The sequence below is a fragment of the Chlamydotis macqueenii genome, chromosome 30 (assembly GCF_036417535.1).
Source record: "Chlamydotis macqueenii isolate bChlMac1 chromosome 30, bChlMac1.mat, whole genome shotgun sequence".
NCBI lineage: Eukaryota > Metazoa > Chordata > Aves > Otidiformes > Otididae > Chlamydotis > Chlamydotis macqueenii.
In genome coordinates, this window is record NC_141585.1 from 224,852 (window position 1) to 238,791 (window position 13,940).

General features: G+C 70.2%; 3 protein-coding genes across 3 annotated transcripts; all 3 read right to left on the reverse strand.

Annotated features, from left to right (window-relative positions):
* Nucleotides 1-7: 7 nt before the first annotated feature.
* ICAM5 (intercellular adhesion molecule 5) lies at nucleotides 8-5,170 on the reverse strand. Its single transcript, XM_086769016.1, is given in 20 exon segments — nucleotides 8-295; nucleotides 297-340; nucleotides 432-516; nucleotides 519-611; nucleotides 613-695; nucleotides 806-962; nucleotides 964-1,055; nucleotides 1,186-1,339; nucleotides 1,341-1,412; nucleotides 1,414-1,433; nucleotides 1,513-1,726; nucleotides 1,728-1,756; nucleotides 1,849-2,038; nucleotides 2,040-2,128; nucleotides 2,205-2,457; nucleotides 2,460-2,488; nucleotides 3,187-3,498; nucleotides 3,579-3,857; nucleotides 4,610-4,834; nucleotides 5,086-5,170. Coding segments are annotated over 20 exon segments (2,676 nt in total). The 3' UTR covers nucleotides 8-124.
* A 745-nt stretch (nucleotides 5,171-5,915) lies between these two features.
* LOC147596972 (intercellular adhesion molecule 1-like) lies at nucleotides 5,916-9,766 on the reverse strand. The gene is made up of 5 exons (XM_086769129.1): nucleotides 9,511-9,766; nucleotides 8,019-8,291; nucleotides 7,387-7,665; nucleotides 6,963-7,205; nucleotides 5,916-6,368 (listed from the first exon to the last, which is right to left on the reverse strand). Exons 1-5 carry the CDS (start codon nucleotides 9,566-9,568, stop codon nucleotides 6,169-6,171), a joined length of 1,053 nt encoding a protein of 350 aa, XP_086625255.1. The 5' UTR covers nucleotides 9,569-9,766; the 3' UTR covers nucleotides 5,916-6,168.
* Nucleotides 9,767-9,882: 116 nt separating this feature from the next.
* LOC147596973 (intercellular adhesion molecule 1-like) lies at nucleotides 9,883-13,767 on the reverse strand. The gene is made up of 7 exons (XM_086769126.1): nucleotides 13,315-13,767; nucleotides 12,210-12,482; nucleotides 11,814-12,128; nucleotides 11,460-11,726; nucleotides 11,067-11,342; nucleotides 10,739-10,981; nucleotides 9,883-10,638 (listed from the first exon to the last, which is right to left on the reverse strand). Exons 1-7 carry the CDS (start codon nucleotides 13,364-13,366, stop codon nucleotides 10,406-10,408), a joined length of 1,659 nt encoding a protein of 552 aa, XP_086625252.1. The 5' UTR covers nucleotides 13,367-13,767; the 3' UTR covers nucleotides 9,883-10,405.
* Nucleotides 13,768-13,940: the final 173 nt, after the last annotated feature.

Consider the following 13,940-nt stretch of genomic DNA (forward strand, 5'->3'; position numbering starts at 1 on the left):
TGGCGCCGAAACGCTTAAAAACCACCCCAAAACCCAGCCCCAGCCCCAAATTCCCCCCAAAACTCCGCGGAAGGCCGGGGCGGGGGACCCCCGCCCCAGCCGGTTGGGATGGCGGGGGTCCCAGTTACGGCTGGGTGAGCTGGATGCCGTAAATCTCGCCGCGCTCGTGCCGCTGCCGGTGCAGGCAGGCGGCCTCGGAGGAGCCCTCGGCGTCCCGCACGTTGTACTCCCCCTTCTTGCATGCCGTCGTCTTCAGGTAGTAACCGCCGGCGGCCGCCAGCCCCACCGCGGTGACGGGCGCCCAGGGAGCCCAGCGAGGCCAGCAGCGCCAGCCAGCTCTCTGCGGGGCGGGAGGTGCTGGTAACGCCGTGGCGGTGACGGAGACCGACCCCCCCCTCTCCCTCCCATTTTAACCGATCCCCCCGTCTCACCGTCCACCCGCACCATCACGCTGCCGGCGCGCTGGCCGTGCCTGTTGGTCGCGGTGCAGGTGTAAAGGCCTCGGTTGGCGGCGGCTGGGCACCGGCTACAGCTACGGAGCGGTTATCGGCGGCGAAGCGCAGGTTGGGGGCGAGCGGCAGCGCCCAGCCGTAGGTGGGGGTGGGCAGCCCCCTCGGCGCGGCACTCCACGCTGAAGCTGGCGCCTTGGGAGATGTTGGCGGAGGGCAGCACGCGCAGGCTCACCGCGGCGGGGGCTGTCTGCACCGGGTGGTGGCACCGTCCCGTCAGCCAAAGCCACCACCCAGCGCATAAAAACAGCCCAAACCCCCTTTTTCCGCCCCAAAAAGCCGCTGCCGGCACTCACACTCGACAGCGACGGTGACGTTGCGGCGGGCAGAGCCGTGGGCGTTGGTGGCCTGGCACTGGTAGGTGCCGGCGTGGGCGCGGGGTGACGTTGGGGGCTCGGCGGGGGGGGGGTCCTGGCCGTCCCCCAGCTTGGCACAGGCGACACGGGGCGGGGGGGTTCCCGCTGGCAGCGCAGGCCAGCTCCGCCGGCGTCCCCTCCACCCACAGCCGCTGTGCTGGGCAGCCCGTCTCGCCAATGCTCGGCTCGTCTGCAAACCGGGAGGGACACGGCACGGGGGCTGGGTGCCAGGCGCCCCCTCGCTCCCCGAGGTCGGGCTGGCGCCGGCACGGCTACGGCATCCCCGGCACCGCCAGATCCCCATCCCCCCCGGCACTCACACTCGACGGTGACGACCACGCTGCGGACGGCCGACCCGTGCTTGTTGGTGGCCCGGCAGACATAGCGGCCGGCGTCGGCCCGGCTGACGGCTCGGCTCCCCCCGGGGCGCGGTGTGCGCTGCCGTCGCTGGGCGCAGCGGGTGCTGGGCGGGGGGGTCCCCGTCGGCGCGGCACACCAGCTCCCGCCGCTCGCCCTCCACCCAGGTGCGATGCGCCGGGCAGCCCCCTCTCCGTCAGCGTGGGCTCGTCTGCGGGTGGGAAAGCGGGGTCCCGGTTAGCGCGGGTGCCGCCGGTGCGGCCGCTGCGGAAGGTGCCGCCGACGCTCACACTCCACGCGGACGGTGACCGGCTGGCTCCGGGTGCCCAGGCTGTTGGTGGCGTTGCAGACGTAGGTGCCGGCGCGGGAACGCGTGACCAGCTCTGGCTCCCCGGGGCCGACAGCGACGCCGTTCCGGCCGCAGACGACAGTGGGTGTGGGGTTGCCGGTAGCGCGGCAGGAGAGCGCTTCCCGCGTCCCCTGCAGCCACGTGCGGTTGCCGGGGGCAGTCGCTCGCTGCCATTTCAGGCATGTCTGGAAAAGACGAAGGGATGCACCGGGAACGCCGGGGAGCAGCTGGCGCCGGCTGCCGCGGGCACGACCGGACCCTCCGGCGCGGCACTCACAGAGCACGACGAGCTGGGCGTCCACGTCCTTTGTCACCGTGCCGTCGCCAACAGCCAGGCTGGCCCGGCACCCGAATCGCCGCCCGTCGTCCTCTCGCCGTGCCACCAACCGCAGCTCCAGCTGGGACTGCGGCCCCTCGGCCAGGACCCCGCCGTCGGCATCACGGAGCTGCAGCCGCACGGCGGGGGGGGTCGGCGACCCCGGCATGGCACGCCACTGTCACCTCACTGCCCGCCGGCATCGATGCGGGGCTCAGCTCCAGGACAGGCGCCGGGAAGCCTGCGGGAAGGTGCCGTGGGGTCTGACGGGATTTTTGGTGGTGGGATCCGGTGACCGCCGCGCCCCACGCCCTTACGGTAGACCTGGAGCTGCATCCGCGCCATCCGTGCCGCCGTGGCCACTGCTGCGGTGCAGGTCAGCTCCTGCCGCCCCGGGGTGCGGGGTGAGAGCGCGACGACGGCAGTCAGCGCGTCCTCGGCCGCCGTGACGGTGAAGTTCAGGCTCTGCTCTGCCAGGGCCACGGCGAAGCGGACGTCCCCGGCGGGGAAGGCACCGGCGATTCGGCAGCTGGCGTTGGCGGTTGGTGCCGGCTTCCAGGCGAGCGGGAGCGAGCCCGGAGCTGGGGCGGCTCAGGGAGGGCTGCGGGGACGTGGCGTCACCCCGGTGCTGCGGAGAGGGGCCCGGCAGCCAAACCCTCGCTGCGCCCCGGCCAGGACGCAGAGTTGCCGGGAGGGTGGCGGTGCCACGCCGGGGCAGGAGCGGGGATCCCGGTGCGGCCTCAGCCGCGCGGCGGGGCACCGCCAATGGGACGGGAGTCACGGCACTCGGGCAGCCAGGACTGGAGAGACTGGGATGGGAATGGGATGGGAATGGGAACGGAGGTGAGACGGGGATGGGGATGGGGACCGGGATGGGACAGGGGCGAGGACGGGTCTGTGGGATGGGAATGGGAACGGAGGTGAGACGGGGATGGGGATGGGGACCGGGATGGGACAGGGGCGAGGACGGGTCTGGGATGGAGATTGGATGGAGACTGGGATGAACTGGAAATGAGGATGGGGACTGGGATGGGGACCGGGATGGCACAGGGGCGAGGACAGGACTAGAATGGAGATTGGATGGAGACTGGGATGAACTGGGAATGAGGATGGGGACAGGGATGGGATAGGGGAGAGGACAGGACTGGGATGGAGATTGGATGGAGACTGGGATGAACTGGGAATGAGGATGGGGACCGGGATGGGGACAGCGTGGTGCCGAGCCGCTCCCCGGCTCCTTCCCGCCCAGACCGCGGCACCCACACCGACGCCAGCCCCGGCGGCACGGCGAGCACTCACCGAACACCGACAGCTTGAGGGGGCCGGCGGCGCGGGCGAAGAGGGGCCCGTGGGGGCGCAGGGACAGCTCGGCGTGGCAGGTGACGTCCTGGCCGTGGTCGCCGGGGCCGGCGGTCAGCAGGTGACTGACGGCCACGTTGGCGCTGCCCTCGGCCGCGCCGAAACGGGCTGTGCGCAGAGTTTCGGCCCCTCGGCGCAACGTCACCGTCAGGTTCCCCACCGGAGCCACCTCCAGCACCCGGCACGTCAGGTTACGGCTCTCGCCCACCGCCATGGCCGGCACCGGCTCCAGCGCCACGCGCTCCGGCAGCTCTGCGATGGGGGGGCGACGGCCGCGCCGTCAACCGCCGCGCCCCCCCGTGCCCTCCCGCCTCGCCCCCCTCGGCACTCACGGTAGACGAGGACGCCGGCACTGGCGTTGGCTCGGTCGTGGCCGCAGCGCCCGCGGCACGTGGCGGGGCCGGGGTTCCACCGGGAGACGTTGAGCAGCCGGAAGCTCTGCCAGCGGCGCCCGCCGGCCCCCGCACCCACGGGCAGGGGGGTCTCCAGCCGCAGCGTGGCGTTGCCCCCCGGGCATGCGCTGCGGCTGCAGTTGATGGCCACCGAGCCCCCGAAGGCCACCACGGCCACCCGCGGCCAGGCCCCCACCGTGAACGTGCCCCGGGAGACCCCTGCGCGGGGGGCAGCCCCCGCCGGCTCAGCCCCCGCCTGCAGACCCCCACCCGCCCCCAGCCCGGCTGCGGGGGACTCCCAGCCCCGTGCCGAGACCCCCACGCTCCTGGCGGGGAACGCAGGCGGCTGGGGGTCCCCAATGTCCCTCCCCCACGGCACTGAGGGTCCCTGGTTTCAGGGTCCTTGGGGTCCACACACCCCTCACCCCCAAAATAAGGGACCCAGGCCCCCGGGGTCCTGGGGGTCCACTCCCACCCAAAAATAAGGGACTCGGTTGTCCAGGGTCCTTGGCGGCCCCCTGTGCCCCCCCCCCAGTATTCCGGGTCCCTGGTGTTCAGGGTCCTTGGGTTCCATGCACCCCCTGTCCCCAGAATAAAGAACCTGGGGGTCCCCGTCCCCTCTCAGTATTAAGAGTCCCTGGGGACCACCCCCCCCCCCCAATAATTAAAAGTCCCCGGAGTCCGAGCTCCCTGTGGTGCCCCCCCCCCTCCAAATTACGGGTCCCTGCTGTCGGGGGGGGGTCCCCAGAGGTGCCCTCCCCCCCACATTACGGCTCTCTGGTGTCTGGGGGGGGTCTCCAGGCTCCCCCCCCCCGCCCCCCAGTTAAGGCTCTCTGGTGTCTGGGGTCCCCGCAGCGCCCCCCCCACCCCCCCAGCACCGTGGGTCCCAGGTCCCCGGGGTCCACCCCCCCCCACCCCCAAATCCCGGAGGGACCCCGGCGTCGTCCGTCCCCCCCACAAATCCCCCCTACCTGCGAGCGCCAGGATGAGCGGGGGCAGCAGCCGCAGGGCCGGGCCGGGGGTCCCATGGGGCGGGGGGGCTGGGGAGGAAGAGGAGGGTGGGGAGGATGGGGAGGAAGATGGGGCGAAGGGGAGGAAGATGAGGAGGAAGATGGAAGAGGACGGGGGTGAAGCCGAGGAAGAGGAGGATGGAGAGGACGAGGAGGATGAGGAGGAGGAGGGGGGGATGAAGGCAGCTCCTCCGCCGCCGCGCACGGCGCCGGTACCGCGGGGCTTGCTCCTCCCCCCGCCCCCGGCTCAGCCCCCCGCCCCCCCCATCGCCCGGATCGGGCCCACGCGTGCTCCGTCGTCGTCCCCCCCCCGCACCTCCCCCCCCCTTTTCGCGCGGTGGCACCGGTCCCGCGTGGGAGCAGCGACAGACGGGGGACAGCTGGTGCCCGCCCCGCCCCCCCCCGCGTTCCCCCCCCTCCACGCGTGGGGCGCTGACCACGCACGGGCAGGGGGCGGCGGGGGGAACCTGTAGCCACGCGTGGGTGCACGGCGGCGTGCGTGTCGCGCACATGCATGTGCATGGTGCGCGCGTGCCTGTCACACACACGCGTGTGCACACTGGTGCGCGTGTCATACATGTACACCTGCGCGCATGCAGTTGTGCGTGTCGTGTGCATTTCCTGCACGCGCCTGTACACACGTCGCGTGCGTGCAGGTGTGTTGCGTGTCCACGCGGATGGAGCTGTCATGTGCGTGCGGTACGTGTGCATGTATCGTGCACACATACACGTGCACGCTGCGTGTGCGTGGAGCCACAGTGCACGCCAATGCGCCCCTCAAGCACATGCCATGCCGGGTGCCCCCCCAGCCCCCCGCCACCCCCATGCCTTGCCGTGCTGGTGGCGTGGGCGAGGCGTGATTCCTCCCCGCCGCGCGGCACCGTGCTCCGGCCCTACCTCGGCCCACGCGCTGCCTGCCCGCACTGCCGGCGACGCAGCAGGCCTCACCGCGCCGCGGCGTGCTGCCGCGTGCCGGGCATGGCGAGCCGTGCCAAGCCGAGCCGTGGCGTGGCCTGGGCCGATGTCACGCCGCGGCATAAGCGATGGTGCCGGCGAGTGCCAGGCGCTGCCGCGCTCCTGCTGCCTCCGTCTCCCGCTGCTCGCGTGCCGTCACCGCGCACCCCATCCCCCAACCCGCACCCGGGGAGACCCCCGCACGCGCGACCCCCTCCCCCCCCCCCCCATCCCCCCGGCACCACGCGGGTGTCAGCAGCCAGCCCCCCACCACTGGGGCCAACACTCCCCAGTACAGCCCAGTATAGACCAGTACAGCCCCACATAGCACAACACAGCCCAGTATAATCCAGTGCAGCCCCAGTACAGCCTAATATAGCCTCATACAGCCCAGTACAGCCAGTATAACCCAGTACAGCCCAATATAATCCAGTATTGTCCAGTATAGACCATTACAGCCCAATATAACCAATATATGGGCACTGTGTGTGTGGGGGGGGTCTCCATCCCTAGGGACACTGGGCCACCCCAGGGATTGGGGGAGGGAACTCAGCTTTTTGGGGGGGCTATGGCGGAGCCCCCACGTCATTGAGGGGGGCACGGTCCTGCCCCGGCTCCATCCGCAGCCGCTCCCGCCGCCTCTGCAGCCGGTACCGCCGGGTCCGCGTCCTGCGGTAGTAGACGCCGTAGCTCAGGCCGCCGGCGAGCAGGGCCACCACCGCCGCCAGCCCCAGCAGCAGCGGGAGCACCATGTCGGGGTCATGGTCTGCTGGAGAGCCGGGACGGGGGAGTCAGAGGGACCCAGCCCCCACCCTCCTGGGACCCCCAGGACCCATGGACTCCCAGGATCTCCAAGACCTTAGGACTTCCAGGACCCCCAAGACACCTGGGACCCCAGGAGCCCCAGGACTCCCGAGACCACCAGGATCCCCAGGACCACCGAGACCCTCAGGACCCTTGAGTCCATTGGGACCTCCAGGATTACCGAGACCCCTTGGACCCCTTGGACCCCTGGGACCTCCACGATCCCCCAGGATCTCCAGGCGTCCCAAGCCACCCAGGACCTCCAACACCTCCAAGACCCCAGGACCATCAGGAGCCCTGGGACCCCCAGGACCTCCAGGACACTTGAGACCACTGGGATCCCCAGGACCTGTAAGCCCCCCAGGACCCCTGAGATTCCCCAGCACCGCCAAGACCCCCAAAACACTCTGAGACCACCAGGACCCCAGGACACCCAAGACCCCTAGGACCTCCAAGATGCTCTGAGACCCTCCCAGGACCACCGGGATCTCCGGGACCACCCAAGACCCTCCAGGACCCTTGAGACCACCAGGATCCCCCCGGGACCCCCACTCACAGTGCACCCGCACGGTGATGTCCCGGATGGCGGTTCCCAGCGCGTTGGTGGCCCGGCAGCGGTAGATGCCAGCGTGGGCGCGGGTGACGGGGTGCGGCACCCCGCTGGCGAAGGGCTCGCCGTCCTTGGCGCACGCCAGCCAGGGCGGGGGGTTTCCGCGTGCCGAGCAGCGCAGGGTCTCCTCCTGCCCCTCCGTCCAGTTCTGGGTCGGGGGGCAGCTCCTGTCGTCCAACCGGGGCCGATCTGAGGGGGGAGAGGGGGGAACCTCGAGCCCCGGCACCGCCACCACCGCGGGACAGGGCCGGTGGGGTCCCCGCTGCAGCCCGGGGTCCCACAGCATGCCTCGGGGTCCCCAGTCCTGCCCGGGGCTGAGGGTCTTTGCATGGGGGGGGCTGAGGGGGTTCAGCAGCAGCGCCCCACTCACACATGACGTGCAGCGTGGCGGCGGCCGAGCTCTTCCGCAGCGTCCGGTTGCCCACCCTGAGCTGCGCTTCGCAGGCGAACTCAGCCCCGTCGTCTTCCTCCCCGGCCGTCAGCTCCAGGCGCACGGGACCCTCCGCCCAGGGCTGCGGCGGCCGGCGGCCGCTGCGGAGCCGCAGCTGCAGCCCCGGCGGCCGGCTGGGCTCCGAGGAGCACTCGATGGCCACCGGCTCCTCGCAGGACGCGTTGGGGTTGCTGATGGCCAGGCGGGGCTGCGGGAAGTCTGCGAGAGACGGGAGCTGGCACCCAACCTCTTGGGTCGTCCCAACGGGGATCCCGCCGGAGCGCTGCCCGATCCGGCACCCGGCTCGTCCCAAAGTGGCTCCTCATCCCAAGCTCTGCCAGACCTGGCACCCGGCTCATCCCAGCCTCTCCCACCCAGGAGATCCATTGCCGGATCCGGCACCCACCTCATCCCAACCTCAGGACCAGTCGTAGCCCCAGTTCCATCCCAGTTTGTCCCATTGCATTGCTCCCCTGAGGGCTGGCGGGCTCCGGCACATCCCTACCCCCATCCGCCATCCCCAGTCCCCGGCAGCGGGAAAGCCGCCGGGAAGAAGCCGAGCAGCCTCCTACCGTAGGCCAGCAGCGTGAAAGCCACCGCCTTCCTCTGGCCGAAGCAGGAGAAGAAGCAGAAGACGTTGGAGAGGGGCTCGGTGACGTTCCGGAGTCGGACGCTCAGCCAGCCGGGCCCCTGGCCCACCCCCTCCTTCCTGAGGGCTGTCTCCAGCCCCCCGCGGGCCCCCGGGTCAGAGCAGCTGCTGGAGCAGTTCAGCAGCACGGTCCCACCGTAGCCCACCTCCGAGGGGGTCCCCTCCACCCTCACCTCGAAGGGCTTGGTGGGTGGTCCTGGAACGGGACGGGGGTGGGATGAGCTGGGACACACGGGATGGGTGTCCCCAGCTGGGGTGGGACACATGGGATGAGCTGGGACACACGGGATGTCCCCAACTGGGATGGGATGCACGGGATGAGTTAGGACACACGGGATGGATGTCCCCAACTGGGGTGGGATGCACGGGATGAGCTGGGACTCACAGGATGAGCTGGGACACATAGGACATCCCCAGTTGGGTCAGAGTGCAGGTGGGATGAGTTGGCACACATGGGAAGAGCTGGGACACACAGGATGTCCCCAGTTGGATCAGGGTGCAGGTGGGAAGAGCTGGGACACACGGGAAGAGCTGGGACACATGGGAAGAGCTGGGACACACAGGATGTCCCCAGTTGGATCAGGGTGCAGGTGGGAAGAGCTGGGACACACGGGAAGAGCTGGGACACATGGGAAGAGCTGGGACACACAGGATGTCCCCAGTTGGATCAGGGTGCAGGTGGGAAGAGCTGGGACACACGGGAAGAGCTGGGACACACGGGACATCCCCAGTTGGATCAGGGTGCAGGTGGGAAGAGCTGGGACACACGGGAAGAGCTGGGACACATGGGAAGAGCTGGGACACACAGGATGTCCCCAGTTGGATCAGGGTGCAGGTGGGAAGAGCTGGGACACACGGGAAGAGCTGGGACACATGGGAAGAGCTGGGACACACAGGATGTCCCCAGTTGGATCAGGGTGCAGGTGGGAAGAGCTGGGACACACGGGAAGAGCTGGGACACATGGGAAGAGCTGGGACACACGGGACATCCCCAGTTGGATCAGGGTGCAGGTGGGAAGAGCTGGGACACACGGGAAGAGCTGGGACACATGGGAAGAGCTGGGACACACGGGACATCCCCAGTTGGGTCAGGGTGCAGGTGGGAAGAGTTGGGACACACGGGAAGAGCTGGGACACATGGGAAGAGCTGGGACACACGGGACATCCCCAGTTGGATCAGGGTGCAGGTGGGAAGAGCTGGGACACACGGGAAGAGCTGGGACACATGGGAAGAGCTGGGACACACGGGACATCCCCAGTTGGGTCAGGGTGCAGGTGGGAAGAGTTGGGACACACGGGAAGAGCTGGGACACGTGGGAAGAGCTGGGACACGTGGGATGAGCTGGGACACGTGGGACGTGCCCAGCCGGGCCGGGGCGCAGCAGGACGAGCCGGGGCGTGGGGACGGCACTCACCGCACAGAGCCAGGAGCAGCCCGGCGAGGAGCCAAGCGGGGCGGCTGCGCGGGGGCATGGCCGCGCCGGGGGGCAGGGAGCTGCGGGCCGGCAGTGCAGGGCGCAGGGTGTGGCACCCGGATCAGCGGCACCGCGTCCCCCAGCCCTGGCCGCCGCGGCTGCGCCCCATCCTTCCTCTGCGCCCCGCTTCTGTCCCGGCCCCGCTGGCCCGGCCACGCCGCGGGCAAATGGCGGCACAAGGAAGGAAGCGGGGTTTTGGCGCCGTGGCGCATGCTCGGCGCGAGCGCCGCACCAAGGGCTCGAGACGCCGGAAACTCCCCCCAGGGTTCGGTTACGCCCGTCCCCAACCAAAACCCCAGCGGGTCGCGGCGCTGCTGCCCACGGCCTTTATTGGTGCGACGTCGCGACAGCGTCTTCCAGCCTTCCCCGCGGCTGCATCTCCCTCCGCTCCGGCTCCTCACCCTCCTGATCTCGCCCCGGCACCCAAATCCCGGGCCTCAGCCCGGACACTCCACGCAAGGCACCAAGCATCGTGGTGGCGCCACGGGAGGAGATGGCAGCCACCCCAAAACCAGCTTGGCGTCTCCCGAGGGAGGAAGTTCGGAGAGAAGAGCGTCTCCACGATGGGGGGAGGCGGGCGCCTCATCCAGCCCGGCGTTCCAACCGCGTGCCAGCCTGGCGCGTCCCCCCGGGACACCTCCCTGCGGCAACAGCAGTCATCGGCGCCGCTTCGCCGCAGCGTCCGCCATCCCTCCGCGGCTCTCGCGCGGTCCCCGATGTCACCGGCGCGTCGGCGCAAGGCAGCTGACGGCTCAGCCCTCGCCAGGGCGCTTGCCCACGGGCACTGGAGCGGGACGGGCAAGGGGCTGTCAGCCCCTCCACCGCCGCCGCCCGGCTATGGCTGCGCCGCCGGCGTGGAACCGTTGAGCGCGGCCGCCTCCTCTGAGCGTCCCGGCGGCCGCAGCGGCTCCATCTGCAGCTGCTTCATCCGCTTCTCCTGCTCCTGCAGCCGGTACTCCCGCATCTTCTTCTTGCGGTAGTAGACGCCGTAGCTCAGGCCGCCGGCGAGCAGGGCCACCACCGCCGCCAGCCCCAGCAGCAGCGGGAGCACCACGTCGGGGTCATGGTCTGCCGGAGAGCCGGGACGGGGGGGTCAGAGGGACCCAGCCCCCAGCCTCCTGGGACCCACAGGACCCACGGACCCCCCCGGGACCCCATCCCCACTCACAGTGCACCCGCACGGTGATGTCCCGGATGGCGGTTCCCAGCGCGTTGGTGGCCCGGCAGCGGTAGACGCCAGCGTGGGCGCGGGTGACGGGGTGCGGCACCCCGCTGGCGAAGGGCTCGCCGTCCTTGGCGCACGCCAGCCGGGGCGGGGGGTTTCCGCGTGCCGAGCAGCGCAGGGTCTCCTCCTGCCCCTCCGTCCAGTTCTGGGTCGGGGGGCAGCTCCTGTCGTCCATCTGCGGGCTGGCTGTGGGGAAAGACAACGGATTCATTTCCATCCGGAATTTTCCCCTCCGGCGTCCCGGCACGGCGCGCGGCCTCGGCGCTCTCACTGTTGACGATGAGCTTGATGGGCGCGCTCGTCTTGGGGGCTTTGCTGCCGACGGGCAGCTTGGCGTCACACGACAGCTCCATCCCGTTGTGTTCCTCACGCGCCGTCAGGTTGAAGGGCAGCGGGGACGGTGCCCACGGCACCAGGATGCGGCCGCCAGCGCGGACCCGCAGCCGCAGCTCGGCGGAGTGGTTGCGCGGCAAAGCGCAGAGCCCTGTCAGCAGCGTGCCGGCGGTCAGGTTGTCGGTGCTGACGTCCAGCCTCGGCGAGGGGAAATCTGCGGTGACGGAGACAGCACCGGGGCGAGCCGGTGACGCAGCGGCACGAAACCGCTCCCCCCTTCCCACCGCAATGCGCCGGGGCCGATCGCCGGCACCACCGCGCCGATACTCACAGTAGACGTGGACGGTTGCCTCCGCCCGCCGCTCCACGGGCCCCACCCTCACGGCGCAGACCAGCCCCACGTGCCCCGGCCGGCTGTGGGACACCTCGACGGTGGCCCGGCGCCCGTCCTGGCTGATGGAGAGCGGCAGCGTCTGGTTGGCCAGCACCAGCTCGAACCGCGGTGCCGGGAAGACGCGGCCGACGCTGCAGCTGGCGTTCACCGTCTCACCGGTCTCCAGGTAGATGCGAGGCTTCAGCTGGGGATCCTCCGGGAATTCTGCCACGGGAGAGAAACACCCCCAGGTGAGCCGGTTACCACAGCCGTGGCGGAGCGAATGTCGGCGTGACGCCAATGCCGGCTTACCGTAGACAGTCAAGGCCTGCGGGTCGGAGGTCTTGGAGAGCCGGACGTAGGGCGCCAGGTCGAGCAGCGCCCGGCAGGTGATGTTCCGCCCATCGTCCTGGCGCTGTGCCGTCAGCCGGTGCGTCACTCGCACCGTCATGGGCTCGTCCTGCCCGTGCTGCTCGAAGGTTTCGTTGTGCAGGTACTCATCTCCCTGCTGCAGCATCACCGTCAGGTTCCGGACGGGCGCCACGTCGGCCACGTGGCACGCCAGCTCGTGGGTCTCGCCCACCGCCAGCTGCGGCACCGACTCCAGCACCGGCGACTCCAGCATTCCTGAGGGAGAGAGGCGGCCTGATGGGGACAATCCCGCTTCGCCGGGCCGGGCGGGAGCCCCCTCTCCCCGCGGTGCCTTACGGTAGACGATGAGTTTGGTGGTCACCACCTTCCTCTCGTTGCCGCAGCTGTAGAAGCAGAGGATGCTGGACTTCCAGTCGGTGACGTTGAACAGCCTCATCACCGTCTCCCCCGGCGCCACCTTCACCTTCTCCTTCCGAATCGGTGTCTCCACGTCGCCGGATGCTTGGGGATCCTGGCACGTTGTCTTCACCGTCAACGAGACCGATTGGCCGTGTTCCACCACCAGCACCGCCGGCTCAACTGACACCTCGAAGGAGGCTGCCAGCCGCCCTGCCGGGAGAGCCCAGGGGGTTGGGGGGCGGTTCGGTGGTCGAGGGGAACCCCGCGCTCCTCCTCTTCCCTGGGGGAAGCCACGCCGAGCCAGGAGAAGCCGCCTGGCCCCAAGCTTCTCCCTCTGCGACGGGAAGTGGTTGGCTTTGCTGGTGGGCAGGATCTGTCCCGCCCCCATCCAGCTGGAAGCCTTCAGCCAGAAGCCAGGTGCCGGGGTCAGCGGAGGGAGGACGCTGAGACCCAAATCCGGTCCACAGCCCTCATCCGGCACGGGCCCCCGCGCTCCCCTCCCGCCCCCGCGTGCTGGTGCTTTCCCGGCGGAGCGCGCGGCACCGAGCCCCCTGACTTTCAGAGGAAGCCCCTCTGGGGTGACTCAGCCCGGCACCCTTGGGTGGGGGATTCCCCGGGAGCGGCTGTGAGGTTCCCTCCCTCCGCTGCGGGGGAAGGTCCTGTCCTTTCCCGGAATCGCTCACTGGCAGGAAGGGAACAACAAAACCAGAAATCGCTGCTGCGATCCAACGATTTCGCAAGAGCTGGCTGCTGCCCACTTCCCCGCGGGATCACGGCACAGAGGCCACGGCTCAGGGAAGAGGGGGTCAGGATGGATCTGGGACATCCCAGATATCCCAGACCTCCATCCCGGCCACCCCACCAGGCCCCCGCAGCACCCACACCGCGGTGGCACGCCGTGTGTCCCCCTCCCCAACCGTGCCACGCTCGCCACGCTGCCGCCCACGCGCTGGCGGTGACGCACTTGCCCCCGCGCCCTGCGCCAACACGGGGTCCTCGCTCGGTGCCACCCCCAGCCCCACGTCCCCCCCCGTCCCCTCACCTGCGATGACGCCCAGGGCGCACAGGGCCAGCGGCAGCACCGCCAGCTGCATGGTGCTGGGGACCGGCGCTGGGCGAGCTCGGTCCTTCGGGAAAGCCGGGATGGGGCAGGAACAGCGGGATAAGTCCAGTCAAGCTCGTGGGGACCAGTTGGTTCGGGATCTCTGGGATGGATCCGCTCGGGCGCTGGGTGTGCGCCGGGAAGTTCTGGTTCAGTTTTGGGATGGGTCAGTGCGGTCTCTCCGGCGTGGGTCCGCTCGGGCTTTTTCGGAACACCAGGAAGGGTTGGGAACGCCGCGACGGGTCCAGCCGAGCTCTCCAGGACCCGTTGGTTTGGGATCTGCGGGACGGATCCGGTCGGGCTCTCGGTGTGCACCGGGAAGGGTTGGCTGACGCTCTCCCGGACCACCAGGATCGGTCGGCTGAGGGTCCCCGGGATGAGTCCGGCTGGGCTTTCAGAACAGCGCGATGGGGCAGGAACACCGGGATGGGGCAGGAACACCGGGATGCGCCTGGCTGGGCTGCCCGGGAGCAGCCGGTTCGGGATCCGGGGGATGGATGCGGTCGGGCTGCCGGCGCGCACCAGGATCGGTCGGTTGAGGCTCCGCGGGAGCAGCGGGATCGGTC

Coding starts and splice junctions, on each gene's coding strand:
- LOC147596972 (XM_086769129.1), bottom strand. CDS start 9,568: ATGCCCCCGCGCAGCCGCCCCGCTTGGCTCCTCGCCGGGCTGCTCCTG. Junction 7,666..8,018: donor TTTCACGCTGCTGGCCTACG/GTAGGAGGCTGC, acceptor CGTCTCTCGCAG/ACTTCCCGCAGCCCCGCCTG. Junction 6,369..6,962: donor CATCACCGTGCGGGTGCACT/GTGAGTGGGGGT, acceptor GCTCTCCAGCAG/ACCATGACCCCGACATGGTG.
- LOC147596973 (XM_086769126.1), bottom strand. CDS start 13,366: ATGCAGCTGGCGGTGCTGCCGCTGGCCCTGTGCGCCCTGGGCGTCATC. Junction 12,129..12,209: donor CACCAAACTCATCGTCTACC/GTAAGGCACCGC, acceptor TCTCTCCCTCAG/GAATGCTGGAGTCGCCGGTG. Junction 11,727..11,813: donor GCAGGCCTTGACTGTCTACG/GTAAGCCGGCAT, acceptor CTCCCGTGGCAG/AATTCCCGGAGGATCCCCAG.